The sequence below is a fragment of the Bubalus kerabau genome, chromosome 1, assembly GCF_029407905.1.
Source record: "Bubalus kerabau isolate K-KA32 ecotype Philippines breed swamp buffalo chromosome 1, PCC_UOA_SB_1v2, whole genome shotgun sequence".
Taxonomy (NCBI): Eukaryota; Metazoa; Chordata; class Mammalia; order Artiodactyla; family Bovidae; genus Bubalus; species Bubalus kerabau.
This window is the reverse complement of record NC_073624.1, coordinates 189494444-189510532: the sequence shown is the minus strand read 5'-3', so window position 1 is coordinate 189510532 and position 16089 is coordinate 189494444. Positions and strand designations below refer to the sequence as shown.

The window sequence follows — 16089 nt, the reverse complement described above, 5'->3', positions numbered from 1 at the left end:
TACCGGGAATGGGATAAGCGCTTGAGACATGGTAAGCGATCACGGATGGCCTTACTTAAGGGAGAAAAGTTGTAAAGCTACACAAATACACAACTAATGTAGAAAGGAGGCTAATATAAATTAATACAGGAGCTGGAAGCCCAAGCCAACTACTGCCAGAAAGAGCCCAGAGAAAAAGCTCGGAGGCGCCAGCTGTGCGGGTTTCCACGGAAACGCCTGTTCCTTGCCTCCCCGAAAGCTCCACCCTCTCACCGCCGAGAACAAATGACGGACGGGGGTGGTCCCGGCGCAGGCGCAGAGTGAGTCAGCCATCTGGAGCACCGCCACGGGTTTTGGGCGGAGCTAGAGTGCGCAAGCGCCCTGCTCTCCAGCGCACGAGTCTCCCAGCATTCAGTGAGCGCGCGGGCGGCGGGCGCCTCGGTGTGGACATTTGCGATCTCTGAGTGGACGGAAGGAGGTTGCTGGCCGCTGTGCGGACACGGACCAGGTGGAGGCAGGGGCCGCCGGTGCACACCCGGCAGCTATGAAGCCTCCTGCAGGTACAGGCCGTCTCTTGGTGTGGCCCCACTCGTCGGACCCGGGAGCCCTGTGCCCCTACCCCGGGGTCGCCCCTGGGGCCTTAGAACGGAGCCAGAGACCCTCGAGTGACCTGGGCCCAGGCTGGGGATGGGGGTCGGCGAGCTTGGAACCCCGCCCCCTCGGTTGCCGAATGAATGATCCAGGTTTTTCAGCGCTTCACTCATTCGGCAAACTCCGTTACTTCTCCTGAGGATGGGTCTGCCCTGAGGTGAACTCCAAGGAAGTTCTAGACTGAGGTCCACAGCCGGACGTTCGACAGGCAAAAAGCAAGCGGGGGCTTTAGACAGTGATCGGTGCCATGGCTGGTGGTGCTTCTTTAGGGAGGGCGGTCCTGGAGGGCTTCTCGGAGGAGGTGGCATTTCATTCAGCTTGGACTTGGTGGGGAGAAGCAGCTGTCCCAGGTGGTGGGAATCGCGAGGGAGGCAAGCACACCAGTAAGATGTTTGGGGAGCAATAGGTCATTTTGGCTAGGGCACAGCTGCAGGTCCCTTTTATGTGAAGCACAATGGGGCACCACAGAAGGGTTTTCCTTTAGGGGAGCAATGTCACCTGCATATCAACCGTGTTTTAGGAAGTCACCCAGGATGTTGAGTAGGGCCACCTCGAATTTTGTCTTGCCCAACCTATCCTCTGCAGCCTATATTGATGATAATCATAATTACCGTTATTCAGGCCGCAGGAAGGCAGGAATGTAGTCTGCTTTGTTTGGTTCAGGATTGTTAGAGACCTGGCACATAGGTGACAGTGAATGTTTACAAACATGCCTGCTCAAAGTTTTCCAACCCTGCTGCTGCTACTGCTGCTAAGTCGCTTCAGTCATGTCCGACTCTGTGCGACCCCATAGACAGCATCCCACTAGGCTCCTCTGTCCCTGGGATTCTCCAGGCAAGAGTACTGGAGTGGGGTGCCATTGCCTTCTCTATAGCCATTGCCAACCTACAGATGCTACAGGAATGCCATCAGGGCCCTCTCTGAGAAAGGGATGTGAAAAGGAGAACTGATATGGTAGGGCTCTGGGCAGAGGGGACAACTGTAAGAAGGCTCAGGAAACTTCTCGAAGAAAGCCTGTGTGTCCGGGCACAGAGAAATTGACCAAACCAGCTGGCCAAACCTGCTGTGCTGGACCCAGTAGAGTCTGGACAAAGTAGAGCAGGGGTCAGTGAACCTGTCTGTGTAGGGCCAAGTGGTTTAGACTTGGCAGGCAGGCCACACAACTTTTGGTCACAGCAGAATCACCTTTAGCTCAGGAGCTAGACAGAAACAGTTGTGACAGTGTTTGGCAACTGCAGGTGTAGACTCTGATAAAGGGTTTGAACTTCAATCCTGAGTGGAGCCCTGAAAAGGGGACAGGACCCGACGACCACAGGGTGTGCAGATTTCCAAAGATGGGGTGAGCGCCATCTGCTAGTTCACAGCATGGGAGCAGAAGTAGGCTGCTTGACTTTGAACCATCCCTATCGCTTGCTGGCTATGGGATCAGGCTATCTCAGGGTTCACATCTGTGACATGGGGCAACCTAGGGTGTGGAGGACAGAACTGTCTTGGAACCCAGCGAGGCAAGTACACTGCAGAATACTGCCCAAAGATTTTTAAGTGACAGCTGTCAGTGGAGACCAGACTCTCATTGCAGGCCTGACACTGACCTGCTGGGTGTGGGGTCTGTCTCCTGGGTCCAGCCTGCACAGGGGATGCCCTGGACGTGGTGGCGCCATGCTCAGCCGTGAACCACCTCCGATGGGACCTGAGTGCCCAGCAGATCGCCGAGCTTACCACCGAACTCATCCAGAAAACTCTTGGTGGGGGCGCGGGGGGGAGGTGTGGGGGCTAGGGAAGTCTTAATTGTCAGGGCTTGCCCCTCTTTTAGAAAAGTAACACAGTACACATGTCACATTCAGGGAACTTGGGGTTCCACCCTGCAGGCAGGTGTTCTTTCAGGGAAACGCAGGTGTATGCTCAGCACTGATGACTTTGGGGGCTGAGTCTTCCTGCGGGGGCTGTCCTGGGCACTTTGGGGTGTTGAGCAGCATGCCTGACCCCAATGATGCAGTGGTATCACTCCCTGATTGTGACAACCACAGTGTTCCCTGGGGGCAGGATCCCCTTATGTTTGAGGACCAATTGTGCCACACGTCCACACACAGCCCTGGGGTGTTACTCTGTTGGTGTTACCAACCCTGTTACTCTGACCCTGATTGCGGGCCTGACACTGACCTGCTGGGTGTGGGGTCTGTCTCCTGGGTCCAGCCTGCACAGGGGATGCCCTGGACGTGGTGGCGCCATGCTCAGCCGTGAACCACCTCCGGTGGGACCTGAGTGCCCAGCAGATCGCCGAGCTTACCACCGAACTCATCGAACAGACCAAGCGCGTGTATGACCGCGTGGGCGCCCAGGAGCCCCAGGATGTGTCCTACGAGAACACGCTCAAGGCACTGGCTGACGTGGAGGTGTCCTACACAGGTGAGCCATGCCCAGACCTGGCAACGCCACCTCCTTCCCAGGGACCCAGTGGAGAGAGGCACTGGCTGGGAAAGGCCCCTGGTGGGCCCTGGTCAGCGGGAGACAGCCAGGCCTGGCTGGCTTGCACTATCCCTTGGGGCCGTGTCATCAGACCAGCTCACCTGCCAGCCTTGAAACTGGAGCCCCAGGGGTTGTTTATTTCCTCCGAGCGGCTGAACTTGGTCCCCTTTGGTTTTCTGCCCCCAGCCACCTCCTTGTGCTCTGAGTAACCTGATCCCCTGGAGCGCCCTTCTCGTCACACTTCCTTCCCTCCTCTTATCCATGGGTGTCTGTCCTACAACTTTGTGTGGTCAGACAGATCCCCAGTCTGCCTCCCAAGCCCCCTCTGCAGAGGCTGACGAGGCAGAGAACGCTGAGCCAGGGAAACCCCTGTCTCTGCATCTCTGGGAAAGCTGTTCTCTGAGAACCGTCTAGAATCCCTGAACTCCAGCTGCAGGAGCCTCACGTGTCCCTGATGCTGCATGGCGCTGGGTGTGTCGGGCCCGGCTGCACGCTCAGACTCCAGAGGGGCCACCCCATGGAGGCCAGAGGTGGGGGCCATGGTGCAGGCAGTGGATCAAGAGCCCATAGGCCAGTTTTGCCCGCCAGTCACCTGCTGGGGTGGGGCAGACCTCAGTCTCGCCTCTCATCTCCAGCAGGAGGCTCTGGAGGCTGGTTGGTGCAAATTCCCACCTGGGGCGTGACCCTGCCAGACAAGATCTGGTCTCTCAACCGCCACTCCTGTGGCCTTTCCATCTCCCCTCAGTGGACCAAATTATATTATTTTTTTACTTTTTTTTTTTTTTTTTTTTTTGGGCTATGCCATGCAGCACATGGGATCTAGTTCCTAGACCAGGGATTGAACCTGTGCCCCCTGCATTGGGAGTTTAGAGTCTTAGCCACTGGACCACCCGGGAAGCCCCTCCCCCTGCTTTGCTGGGTGTTGGGCTGTCTGAGTACAGGCTGAGCCCTGCCTGGTGCCCCTTCCCGCGCCCCCTTGGCCCAACCAGCCGCCCGGACTAATCCCACACTCTGCTGTTCTGTTGTCAGCTCAGTGCCGTCATAGCGTTCAAATCCCACATGCACAGAGGCTGCTTCTGTCCTTTTCATGGCTCGCTATTGGGCAGCTGGTGTCAGGGCCCCCTCAGACCCTGCCGTGTTTGGTCCAATCAGCTGAGCAGATCACTGCCTCTGGAGGGTCTACTGTGCAGCTGACCCACCAGCCCTAGGACATTCTCAGTGGCCTGGGGCCATGGAAGCCACCAAACCGTGACGGTACTTCAGGCCCCTCTCCCCCCTGCAAAGTATACACTTTTGAAAAAACTGCTCTGTTGAAGGGGGCTTCCCCGATGGTCTGATGGTTAGGACTCCATGCTTCCACTGCTGGGGGCGTGGGTTCAATCCCTGGTTGGGCAACTAAGTTCCTGTATACCACTCAGTGGTATAAAAGAACTGTTGAGATACATTTCACATAACATGTAATCTGCCCACATAAAACCTAGATTTCATTGGTTTTTAGTGTATTTAGCATATACAGCCATCACCAGTATCTAATTCTAGAACTTTCCATCACCCCAAAGAGGTCCCCCATCTCCATTAGCAGTCACTTCCTGACAATGTGAACCCACTCTCTGTGTCTGTGGATAGGCCTGCTCTGCACGTTTCCCATCAGTGGAATCACACCCTGTGTGTCCGTCTGTGTCTGCTTCTCTCATTGAGCATCATGTTCTCAGGGTCTGTCCCTGTGGTAGCGAGTGTCAGGGCTTCTCTCCTTTTCATGTCTGAGTGATGCTCCCATGTACAGAGGCACATGTGTGTCCAGTCATCTGCTGACAGATACCTGGGTTGTGTCCACTGTTGGTCACTATGGATCACGCTGCTATGATGATGTGTGGACAGTTTTTTGGGTGGACAGCGTTCTGCTCCTCTTGGGTGTCCACCTGGGAGTGGGGCTATGGGTCACATGGTGACGCAGCGGAAGCGTGTGTTCTCACAGTCGCCACACACCCCCTATCTCACGCACGTGGTGCGCCTTGAAGTATAAAATTGTTGGTGCCCTGCAGCATGGCCATGGGCCACCAGGGCCCTTTCTGGCGCTGAGTCCCTTCAGCCTCTCCTGGTCTCATCCTGTTCCTGTTCCTGTCCTTCTCGGCTTGAGGTGTCCAGAGCTGAGTGCTGTCCCATCTGGACCATGAGTCCCTGAGGACAGGGTTAACCATGCTCGTCTCTCGCCCAGGGCTTCACCTGCCCATTTCAATGCAGGGCCGTTCTCTCACCTGTACTGTCTCCCCGTTTCAGTTCAGAGGAACATCCTTGACTTCCCCCAGCACGTCTCTCCCTCCAAGGACATCCGCACAGCCAGCACAGAGGCGGACAAGAAGCTGTCGGAGTTCGATGTGGAAATGAGCATGAGGCAGGACGTGTACCAGAGGATTGTCTGGCTGCAGGTGAGCGAGAGCCAGGCCAGAGTGTGGACCTCCTGCCCCCCGGCTTCATGAGGTGGACAGAGCCCTGCAGGGGGCAGTGGGGCCGTTTTACCACAACAGACAACGTTAGAGACGTGACAGAGACAAGCGGGAGGAGGAAAGGCGTGCAAGGCCTTCCCACGTGCACGTCATCTCACATCCCTGACCTTGCTGGGGTCACCTCAAGGGGACATCCCATCTCCCACGTGAGGTGAAGGGACCAGTGACAGGTGTGTGCATTTCCTGCCTCCCTGGCGGTGCCAGCCGAGCACTGCTGCCCGTGTCAGGGGACTGCAGGTGCTCCTCGCATGGCTGGTGGGTGGTTCTTAGAACCTGCCAGACATGTCCGCCTTGGGACCAGGAAGGCCCTGGGGTACTTTGTGCAGACTCGGGGGCGGGGGCCTCAAAAAGCACAGGCGGTGTTAACTGAAGTGTTTATTGAGACCATTGTAGGTTCACATGTAGTTGTAAGAAATGATTCAGAGAGGTCCCAGTTGAGCTTTGCCTGCTTGTCCCCGAAGTCACATTTTGTGACAGGTCAGTGTCACAGCAGGGTCCTAACACTGACACAGCTGCCCCATCACCCATTGCCCTGGGGCGGCCCCCAGCAGCTTTGGTTTGGGGCTGTCCCTAGTCACGCAAGATCCTATGTGGACTTGAGTCTGGTTCCCTGGGTCAGTGCTCGGGCCTGCGGTGCTGAGTCCTGCAATAGCTGCTTTGTTAGGAAGTTTCACTTTTCAGGAAACCTGTAAACTCCCTTCCAGCACGGCTGCACCATCCTACATTCCTTCCAGTCCTGCTTCTCCACGGCCTCGCAGGCATTCGGCGATGTCTCTATGGTTTTCTTGTTCCAGGAGAAGGTCCAGAAGGACTCACTGAGACCCGAGGCATCAAGGTACCTGGAGCGACTAATCAAACTAGGCCGGAGAAACGGGCTGCACCTGCCAGAGGAGACACAGGAGGTGAGAGCCTAGCCTGTGATGACCCTCATCCCCATGCCCAGGCCCCACCCCCAGGCCTAGGCCCAGGCCCAGCCCCGACCCTGGCTCAGGGCCCAGGGGAGCCGGCTCTTTCCTCAGCTCCCCTTCTCCTTGTTCCTGAACCCAGGCTGGTCAGTTTCTGTTTCTGAAAACCAGATGAACTCTGAATGAACAGTTTAGGTCCCTTAAGATGGCCAAAGCTTAGATTCCCCAGGGCTGTGAGAGTGGTGGTCTCTATGGGGCACCCCTGCTTCCAGGTCCTTCACTGATCACTGGGAAGCAAGAACAGGGGGCCAGGGTCTAGGCTTCAGATACCTAAGCTCAGCACAACCCCTGGGGGGCCCCGAATCTAGACCCCCTACTCGTTCCAATCCCCTGGACTCTCACAACAGTCTTCTTCCATCAGAAAATCAAGAGCATCAAGAAGAAGCTGAGTCTCCTGTGCATCGACTTCAACAAGAACCTGAACGAGGACACGACCTTCCTGCCGTTCACACGCGAGGAGCTGGGTGCGTGAGGGTGCACAAGGTGATGGGCGGTGGAGGGGAGCATTCCCTGGGAGGGCCTTCTTCACCACAGGCGCTCCGGGAGTTTGAAGCCCAAGGTCCTGGATCCTTCCTTGGAGAGGGCCGGGATCTGTCTGCCGAGATTCTGCCCTACCCTTTCTGTGAATTATGATCCTTTAACCTCATGGTGTCCTCCCAGTCTGGCTGTGTATGGGGGCTTGAAGACCTGGGGCCTGGGAGGTTTTCTCAGCTTCTACCTTCTTCCCCAGATGCCTTATTTTGAAAACTTGGTGCCTGTGGGAAAGTGGCGAGAATAGTACCAGGGAGACCCCATGCATGCCCCGGGCCTGGCCTCCCTGTGTGTGTGCAACTCCTGTGCTGGGGCCTCCAGACCCATCACCAGGGACGGTGCCTCCTGTGTCCCTAGGTACAGGCCCTCTCGGGATGGGGTCCCCACCCATCCTGATGACTGGCTTTTCATTTCTGGCCCCAATCAGCTCAAGTTAAGCCTCATGTTCCATTCTAATCTCTCCAGATGCCTTCCCTGTTGACAGATTTGCTTCCGTTTTACCCACACGACAATTTTGCAGAATCCAGGCAGGTGGGCAATGGCCTGTGAGCCCTGCCCAGGAGTCCGACGGTGCTGTCACATACGCTGTGATACTGCCTGGGCCTCTGGTCAGTAGGGACTCAGGGACACAGATGTGCTCTGTCCTGAGCAGGAGCTTCAGGTCCATCACGCTGACCTCTGCTGCTCTGACTTTTTGTCCCTACTGTTGAGTCCCAGGAAGCAAGGCCCATGTGGCTCCAAAGGTTCTCAGGCCAAAGGGCCATCCCAGGCCTCTGGAGTCCACTGTCCTATGGGGCTGCTTTTCTGCCCACTGTCCAGCCCAGGGCCCGGCTAGTTCGGCCTGGCCTCCTGGGCAGGAATGTGAACCCCCAGCACGTGGAACAGCCACTCAGAGCCCCGGTGACCAGTCTCACGGGGCTGGGATGGCAGTTGGACATGTGTGGCCGCCTGGCAGGGTTTCAGTCCCTGCTGAGCAGGAGCCATGCCGGGTCATTTCTCTGGGTTGCGAAAGGCTTGGGAGAGTCATTTTACAGGAACGTAGGTAGGGTGTTGTGTATCTGTTTTCTTCCCCACCCCAGCCTCTAGAGAGAGTCGTGTATACATGTATGAAACCCTGACTTCTTTTTCTAAGTCCCCATCTTGGGGACTTCCACCGGTGAAAGTTCTAGGACTTCCACCCGGCATCGCCTCTGTAGTGTCGACTGTTTTCCCCTCATGATCCGTGATTTCTCCCAAGAATCCTGACGGCTCCAGCTCCTCGCACTGTCACCGGCTCGTGTCCTGTCCCTGTCTTAGTGGGTGTCCTCCCGCGTGTCAGAACTAGCCCCCCACAGCCCCGGCCGTGTCCTCGCATCCACGGGCTTCCGGGCCCTGGTCTGTCCACTGGGGGTGTCCTTGCTGTCCTCACTTTCTTAGATGCTCATTGTCCCAGTTTGGCCCCTTCAAATTGACGCGTCCCTGTAGTTCTTGAAGCACCTCCTGTTGCACATGGACTGAGCTGGGCTCGCTGTGTCCTCTCCCTGGCGTGGCCCCAGCGGGGTGGTCGGAACTGAGGTCTGGCTGCCAGGGAGCTGTTGCTCCCGGGTCCCTCAGTCACCCGGAGCTGAGAAACCCACCTGGCAGGTTCTACCTCCTGCTGTGGCCTTTCATCCAGGAAGGACATGGGAGGAGGCGGCAGTCCACGCTGTCCCAGGGTGGCGTCTGTTCTGGGGTGCAGGCTGACCTGGGGTGACAGGACACAGCTCCACCTCCCCCCTCCCTGAGGGCATCCTGAGGGAGCAGAGCTCTAAGGTGGGAGAGCCCTCAACATTGCTCCTCTGGGTGCAGAGGGCATGGGGAAGCCCAGCCTGCCATCGCATTCCTCACCTCCCATCCGATGGGGCTTCCACCCCTCCCACCTCAGTTGGGCGGTCTGCCAGTCCCCTCAGAGCCCCCAATTTGGCCCCCACAGGAGGGCTCCCTGAAGACTTTCTAAATTCACTGGAGAAGACCGAGGATGAGAAACTGAAGGTCACGCTCAAGTACCCGCACTACTTTCCCCTCCTGAAGAAATGCCACGTGCCCGAGACCCGGAGGAAAGTGGAGGAGGCCTTCAACTGCCGGTGCAAGGAGGCAAGGAGCCACCCACTGCACAGTGCCCAGCGGGGCTCGATCTCGGCCTCCCCTCTCAGCGTCCCTGGGTCTGGCTCAGCCCCAAGGGCTGTTGAGTCTGCCAGTCCTGGGGCTGGCCTGAGTGGGAGGGGTTGGCACTTCCCTCTCCTGGCCATGGACTTGACTGGGGCAGTCCTGGGTTAGGGCCTTGGTGCTGTGGAGACGGCACTGCTGGCCACCAGCTCCAGGTCCCTCATCTTCTGGACGTTCTCTGACAGCTTCTGGGTGTAGTTAGGTTTCCTGTTGTGAACAGGCCTATTTCTCCTTGTAAATGAACCCAGTCGATGTCGCTCTGTGTCTGTCCCACAAGCTGGGGGGGCTGAGTGAAGCCCTCAGGTGCCGGCAGAGCCCTGAGCCCAGGGAGGCGCCGTGGATTATAAAGACCGTGTGTTATGACAGGACCAAGTGCAGAGAAATCTGGGCAGTGGGGGTTGCAGGGGAGGGGGGGATCGTGGGGGCACTAGCCATGGCTGCCAGGAACCTGAGAGCCCTCCTGCGGACACCTGGCCTGTGGCTCCAGTGCTACCGTCTATCTGTCCGTCTGTGGGCTCTAGGAGAACTGCACCATTCTCAGGGAACTGGTGAGGCTGCGGGCTCAGAAGTCCCGTCTGCTGGGGTTCAGCACGCACGCCGACTATGTGCTAGAGATGAACATGGCCAAGACCAGCCAGGTGGTGACCACTTTCCTAGGTAACCCCGCCCCCTTGCCCCAGGTGCCTGGGGGGAGGTGTGAGCGCTGAGGGCCACCTCAACTGGACGAGGTGCTGCCTGCGAGCCCTGCTCTGTCCACCCTTGGGGGTCCCATGTTGGGTGAGTGGTGGGGGCTAGGGGTGGCCCAGGGAGGTAGCTGAGCCTCACACAACCCCCATCGCCCACAGATGAGCTGGCGCAGAAGCTGAAGCCACTCGGGGAGCAGGAGCGGGCAGTGATCCTGGAGCTGAAGAGGGCGGAGTGCGAGCAGCGCGGCCTGGCTTTCGACGGGCGCATCAACGCCTGGGACATGCGCTACTACATGAACCAGGTGGAGGAGACGCGCTACCGTGTGGACCAGAATCTGCTCAAGGAGTACTTTCCCATGCAGGTGGTGACCCGCGGGCTGCTGGGCATCTACCAGGAGCTCCTGGGCCTCAGCTTCCAGCTGGAGGAGGGCGCCGCCGTGTGGCACGAGGACGTGGCGCTCTATGCCGTGTGGGATGCGGCCTCCGGCAAGCTCATCGGCAAGTTCTACCTGGACCTCTACCCCCGGTGTGTGCACGGGGGACCCGTCAGCCAGGCTGGGCTGGGCACCCTCTCCGCCCACCCCCAGCGGCCAAGACTGACCCCACGTCCCTGGTCCCCACCCAGGGAAGGCAAGTATGGGCACGCGGCCTGCTTTGGCCTGCAGCCGGGCTGCCTACGGAAGGACGGGAGCCGCCAGATCGCCATCGCTGCCATGGTGGCCAACTTCACCAAGCCCACACCCGATGCGCCCTCCCTGCTGCAGCACGATGAGGTGGAGACCTACTTCCACGAGTTCGGCCACGTGATGCACCAGCTCTGCTCCCAGGTGGGTGTGGGGGAGTGGAGGGCAGGGCGTGGTGGTCTACAGGAAGGTTGGTACCGGCTTCCGTCCCTGAACCCCATGCCCTGGATATGTGAACAACAGCAAGGGATGTCTTCGTGGCTCCGGAAGCTGGGAGCCCTGGGTAAAGGCATAAGCGGAGCCGGTTCCCTATGTGTTAAGTCCCAGGGACTTTCCTCATCGGGCCCCCCAGATGAGCGTCCATCCCCAGGACCTGGCTGCACATGTGCTTGTGCTCGGCCCTCTTGCGGTCAGCCCTCAGCCTGAGAGCCATGCTCACACAAGCTGCCCCGGAGCGTGAGGGGACAGTTCAGAACAGCTCACCAAGCCGTGTGGCCATCCCAGTGCCCTGTTCTGGGAATTTTCCATCACCCCAAAAATGTCCCTCACGCACCTTAGCTATCACTACCCACAACCCCTCCCCCCCCGCCCCTGACCACCAGGAACCCACTCTCTGTGTCTGCGGATCGGCCTGCTCTGCACGTTTCCCATCAGTGGAGTCACACCCTGTGTGTCCTTCTGTGTCTGCTCCTCTCACTGAGCGTCGTGTCCTCAGGGTCCGTCCACGTGGTAGTGAGTGTCAGAGCTTCTCTCCTTTTCATGGCTGAGGGATGCTTCCGGGTGTGGAGGGACCTCTGCTGCTGTATTTCTGAGCAGAATGTTTTGACTTTTAAGTTGTTAAATGTTTTCTCGCACGTTTTGCAAATTCTTCTCTAACTCAAGGCACAAAGAGTTTCTTCTAAATTTTTTTCCTGTAAGTTTAGTAGTTGAGCTCTTCATTTTGGTGTTACTGTCTGTGGTGTGAGGGTGGGGGTCTCCCAGCCCTTGCCCCCACCACCTTTAGCCCCCTTCACGCCCCTCTCCTTGTGCAGCTTCCTCACGATCCACTCAGGGATGACTTGCTGTCCCTGAACCACTCCTCTGCCAGTGACCCTCATGGCTCCCTCGCAGCCGTCATGTCTTTCTCAGTAGAGCTGATTCTCAGTATTAAGGCAGTTCTGTGCTATAAAGTTGCTGTGAATGTGGAGGGAGCGGTTACTGAGCCACCGCTCCTGCAGACCGTGCAGAGCCAGCCTCCCGTGAGTCTTTGTCACCCTGTTTTCTGGACTGATCCTCACTCAGCTTCATGTGCTCTGTGTTTCTATTTAATGACACCTGGTCTGATACCAGCTGTTGGTTCAGTCATGCTGAGCCCCTGGCTGGCAGGGCTGTGACCCTCAGCTGGACAAAGCTCATCTGATACACGCACTATCTCCGTGAGCACCTCACTGCCATCTCGCTCCCCAGACGCTGGATAGCACTTCAGCCCTACACTGGGGGGCCATCTAGAAGAGAGAAATCACCCCCAGAAACATGAGAATGCAGACATGGGGCAGTCAGTAGACTGTGAGAAGGACGCTTGTCTGCAGTTGGTGCTGGAACCCAAAGGCAGGGGTCCAGTGACCCAGGAGCCAGTGACATCTGACTGCCTCCTTGGGTCCCAGGAAGAACATGCCAGGTCACTCAGCCCACCTGGCCCTGTGTCTGCCAGGCCTGGGTTCCAGCCACACTGCCATCAGGTACTATGTCTTCAGAAAGAACATCAAAATGCAGGAAAGAGGAGAAAGGAGCTCCTGCTGTTGCCGGCCACCTAGATCCACTGCATCTAGGGCTCTGTGGGTGGGGAGGGGCGCTGTGGCCTGCTGGACGGCAGGCTTTCTGCCTCCCTGTGTGCCGGGTTGGTTGGGGTCTGGGTCCTCCTACAGTTCCCCCCTCGCCCGCCCCCCACAGGCCGAGTTTGCCATGTTCAGCGGGACGCATGTGGAGCGGGACTTTGTGGAGGCCCCGTCACAGATGTTGGAGAACTGGGTGTGGGAGGCAGAGCCACTGCTCCGGATGTCCCAGCACTACCGCACGGGCAGCTCCATCCCCCAGGAGCTGCTGGACAAGCTCATCAAGTCCCGCCAGGCCAATACAGGTGCGACTGGGGGAGGAAGGAGCCGCCCAGACACCAAATACCCAGCACCCCACCACCTTCTCCCCTCCCCCAAGGGGAAGTGGCCCAGACACACACCCAGCGCCCCATCTCCCCACCCCCACCTCCCCCCAGGTCTCTTCAACCTGCGCCAGATCGTCCTGGCCAAGGTAGACCAGGCCTTGCACACGCAGACAGCTGCAGACCCGGCCAAGGAGTACGCCCGCCTGTGCCAGGAGATCCTCGGGGTCCCCGCCACGCCAGGTAGCCGTGCTCCAGCTGGGTGCCTTAGGGGTTGGGGTGGTGGCCACTGCCCAGGTGGGGAAGGTCATCTAGTGACGTATGAAGTGGGGACAGTTGGACAGGCTTCAGCCAAGGCCCAGGAGGAGCCGCTGGCCTCTGGGCTCATCCTCCCGAGGCCTTGGGCCTGTTGCTCCAGCTGTGGCGCGTGGGCCACGGTGGGCTGGCGGCTCTGCACGTGCTGTGAGAAGCCCAGGGGATCAGGAAAGGGTTTGTACCCGGATGTATGAGTAGTGGAGGTTTGAACATGCATGTGTTGGTATATACACGATGTTCACTCCTCTGTGGGCCTCTTAAGACGTCCTTCAGGGAGTGCGGTGACCAGCGCAGGTGAGCCCTGACTCATCAGAGCCTGAACAGCCAATCTTGTAAGGTGATCTGGGTGAACCCTTGTGAGCTCGAGCAGAAAGTGGGCAAAGACTTATTTCCCTCTGTGAGTTGCCCACGAGACCCCCATTTTCTAGAAGTGTTAGACCAGTTCCCCTCCTGTGGCATGGGCCTCAGACGGGGCTGTTTCGAGGCCCTTCTCTCGGGAAAAATCCTGAGGGGGCCCAGGGGCCATGACCAGAGCCTCTCCGCGTCCATCCTAGGGACCAACATGCCTGCAACCTTTGGCCACCTGGCGGGTGGCTATGACGCCCAGTACTATGGCTACCTATGGAGTGAGGTATACTCTGCTGACATGTTCCACACGCGCTTCAAGCAGGAGGGCGTCCTGAGTGGCAAGGTGAGAGGCCGGCCTGGGCCCCTTTACCCTGAGGGCTCCTGCCCCCCATGCCCCCAGACGCTGGGTGTCCTTCCTCCCTGGGGATGCCGAGGGCCCCTCGGAGCCAGGGAGGGGTGCGCGACCCTCTTCCAGTCCCGCGCCCTCTTGGCAGGTCGGCATGGACTACAGAAGCTGCATCCTGAGGCCGGGCGGCTCCGAGGACGCCAGTGTCATGTTGAAGCTCTTCCTGGGTCGTGACCCCAAGCAGGACGCCTTCCTCCTGAGCAAAGGGCTGCAGGTGGAGGGCTGTGAGCCGCCAGCCTGCTGATGGCACGGGGCTCTGGCCCCCGACCCTGGCGGGCCTGGCCGTGCATTACCTGCCCAGGTGCCTTAGTGCCCAGTCGGGGCAGGTGGGGGACTCCAGCCCAGGGACAGGGCAGGGGAGGGGCTGCGTGTCCCTCCCCCTCTCCCCCTCTCCCAGTCCCTGTGTCCCCATTGGCCCACGTGGGCTGAAAGGTCTCCATCTGGAGGTGTCTGGAAAGTCTCCTGTCTGGTCAAGACTCCTCTTTGTTGCACTAATGCAGCCCTTTCCTGGGAGTTTCCCTAGTTAAAAAACAGTTCTTTGAAATGCAGCCATTAAAAAAAAAAAAAGACTCAGTCCTGATCTCTGCCTGCCTCCCTCCCACCGCAGGAGCAGTGCGGTGGCCGATTTGTTGTTTTTTGCTTGTTTGGAGTTTTTTGGCCTCACCTTATGGCATGCGGGATCCTAGTTCCCCGACCAGGGATCGAACACATACCCCCTGTGTTTGAAGCACAGAGTATTAACCTCTGGACTGCCAGGGAAGTCCCCGATCTAGTATAGACGGGCAACACAGGGAGTGGGTCCAGCCTAGGCTGGGTAGTGGAGCTCTGGGTTCAAGCCTCAGGGTTAGGCTGTCGGGTGAGTGGGGCCTCCTGGGAGACCCACCTCAGCTGGGCTGAGCAGAGGTGGCCACTGGCCAGTGCACTGCTCTCATCTGCACATCCTGAACTGCCCGTGGGTGTCCCCACCCTTGGGGACCTCTCCATGCCAGAGGGAGTTGGGGGCCCCAGGTTAAAGCAGGTCATGTGGGTCATCTCCCCAGCCACAGGGTTCAGCCCAGACATCGACAGGTAGTCCAGTTGAGGCTGGTGCTGTCAGGCCCATGATTTTTGTTGAAGCAGTTTGGGGAAAGAAATTCTGTTTTCTCCCCAAACTTGGAGAGTATGAGCTGTCAGGCAGACAGAGCTGTCCTTAGACAGAGGCCACTCAGCACCAAGGAGCCCATGCCATGAGGGCAGGCCTCCCCAGGACCCCATCACCACCGCACACTTGGCACTTTGAGCCACTGGATCCCCTCTCCTGCTTAAGTCAGCTTGGGCAGACATTTGTCACCTGCAAGCCAGAGTGCGTCCTTGACCACATCTCAGAGACCCCACCTGAGATGTGGCACAGCCAAGGCTGAGCCTGGAAGAATGCCCCACCTTGTAGGAGCCTCCAAGGACCTACCCAGGTTCCTGCCTACTTGGCTCAGGGCTATGGCAGAAATATGGGGAGGAGAGGTGGTTCTGGTCCAGGGGGACACAGGGCAGGGACTGCCCAGGCTCCTGGCCTCTGTTGAGTCTTGGAACAAACACCAAGTTTGGAAGGGTGTGTATGTTAAAAGTACATCACATGTCTGCTTATTCAGTGTCATGGTAGCAGGAAACAGCTAGCTCAAGGCCTGGACGGGCAGGGGGTAAGGGGATGAGTAGCCTTGGCTGCCACCTTCCTGGGATTCAGGTTTGAGTGTGCTCAGACGCTCAGTCACATCTGACTCTCCGTGACCCCATGGACTGTAACCCGCCAGGCTCCTCTATCTGTGGAAATTCTCCAGGCAAGAATACTGGAGTGGGTTGCTATGCCTTCCTCCAGGCTCCTCAGCCGTTAATTGTGGCTGCAGAGGCTGTCTGACGCCAGCAGGAAAGTGAAGAGGGAAGGGTTTGGAGATACCCCAGGGCCTTTCCACCTGCTTCTGTCTCCATGCCCCCTCCCTCCCTCCCTCCCTCCCTTCATGCCCTTACTCCAATGTCTCTCCATGTCCTGTTAAGGGAGATGAAAATTTTCCTCCTTAAAAGGGTAGTTTCAGTTGGTTATTTTGTTACTCATAGCTAGAAATTACAACCAAGCACTTTTGAATATTTTATTGATTCAGAAAACGAAGATCATGGCATCTGATCCTACCATTTCATGGGAAATAGATGGGGAAACGGTGGAAACAGTGTCAGACTTTATTTTGGGGGGCTCCGAAATCACTGCAGAT

General features: G+C 58.0%; 1 protein-coding gene across 1 annotated transcript in view; it reads left to right on the top strand.

The window, feature by feature from the left end:
- The window catches only part of THOP1 (thimet oligopeptidase 1), a 15053-nt gene extending 609 nt beyond the window's left edge, over positions 1-14444 (top strand). Inside the window, exons 1-13 of the mRNA XM_055547485.1 lie at positions 1-539; positions 2824-3036; positions 5374-5522; positions 6395-6502; positions 6927-7029; positions 9048-9208; positions 9802-9937; positions 10126-10492; positions 10592-10793; positions 12579-12765; positions 12898-13026; positions 13653-13789; positions 13941-14444. The exon at positions 1-539 is cut by the window's left edge and continues 609 nt beyond it. Of these exons, the coding sequence (XP_055403460.1) occupies positions 524-539; positions 2824-3036; positions 5374-5522; positions 6395-6502; positions 6927-7029; positions 9048-9208; positions 9802-9937; positions 10126-10492; positions 10592-10793; positions 12579-12765; positions 12898-13026; positions 13653-13789; positions 13941-14096 (2064 nt within the window). The 5' untranslated portion in view covers positions 1-523 and the 3' untranslated portion in view covers positions 14097-14444. The remainder of the gene's footprint in view (positions 540-2823; positions 3037-5373; positions 5523-6394; positions 6503-6926; positions 7030-9047; positions 9209-9801; positions 9938-10125; positions 10493-10591; positions 10794-12578; positions 12766-12897; positions 13027-13652; positions 13790-13940) is intronic.
- Positions 14445-16089: the final 1645 nt, after the last annotated feature.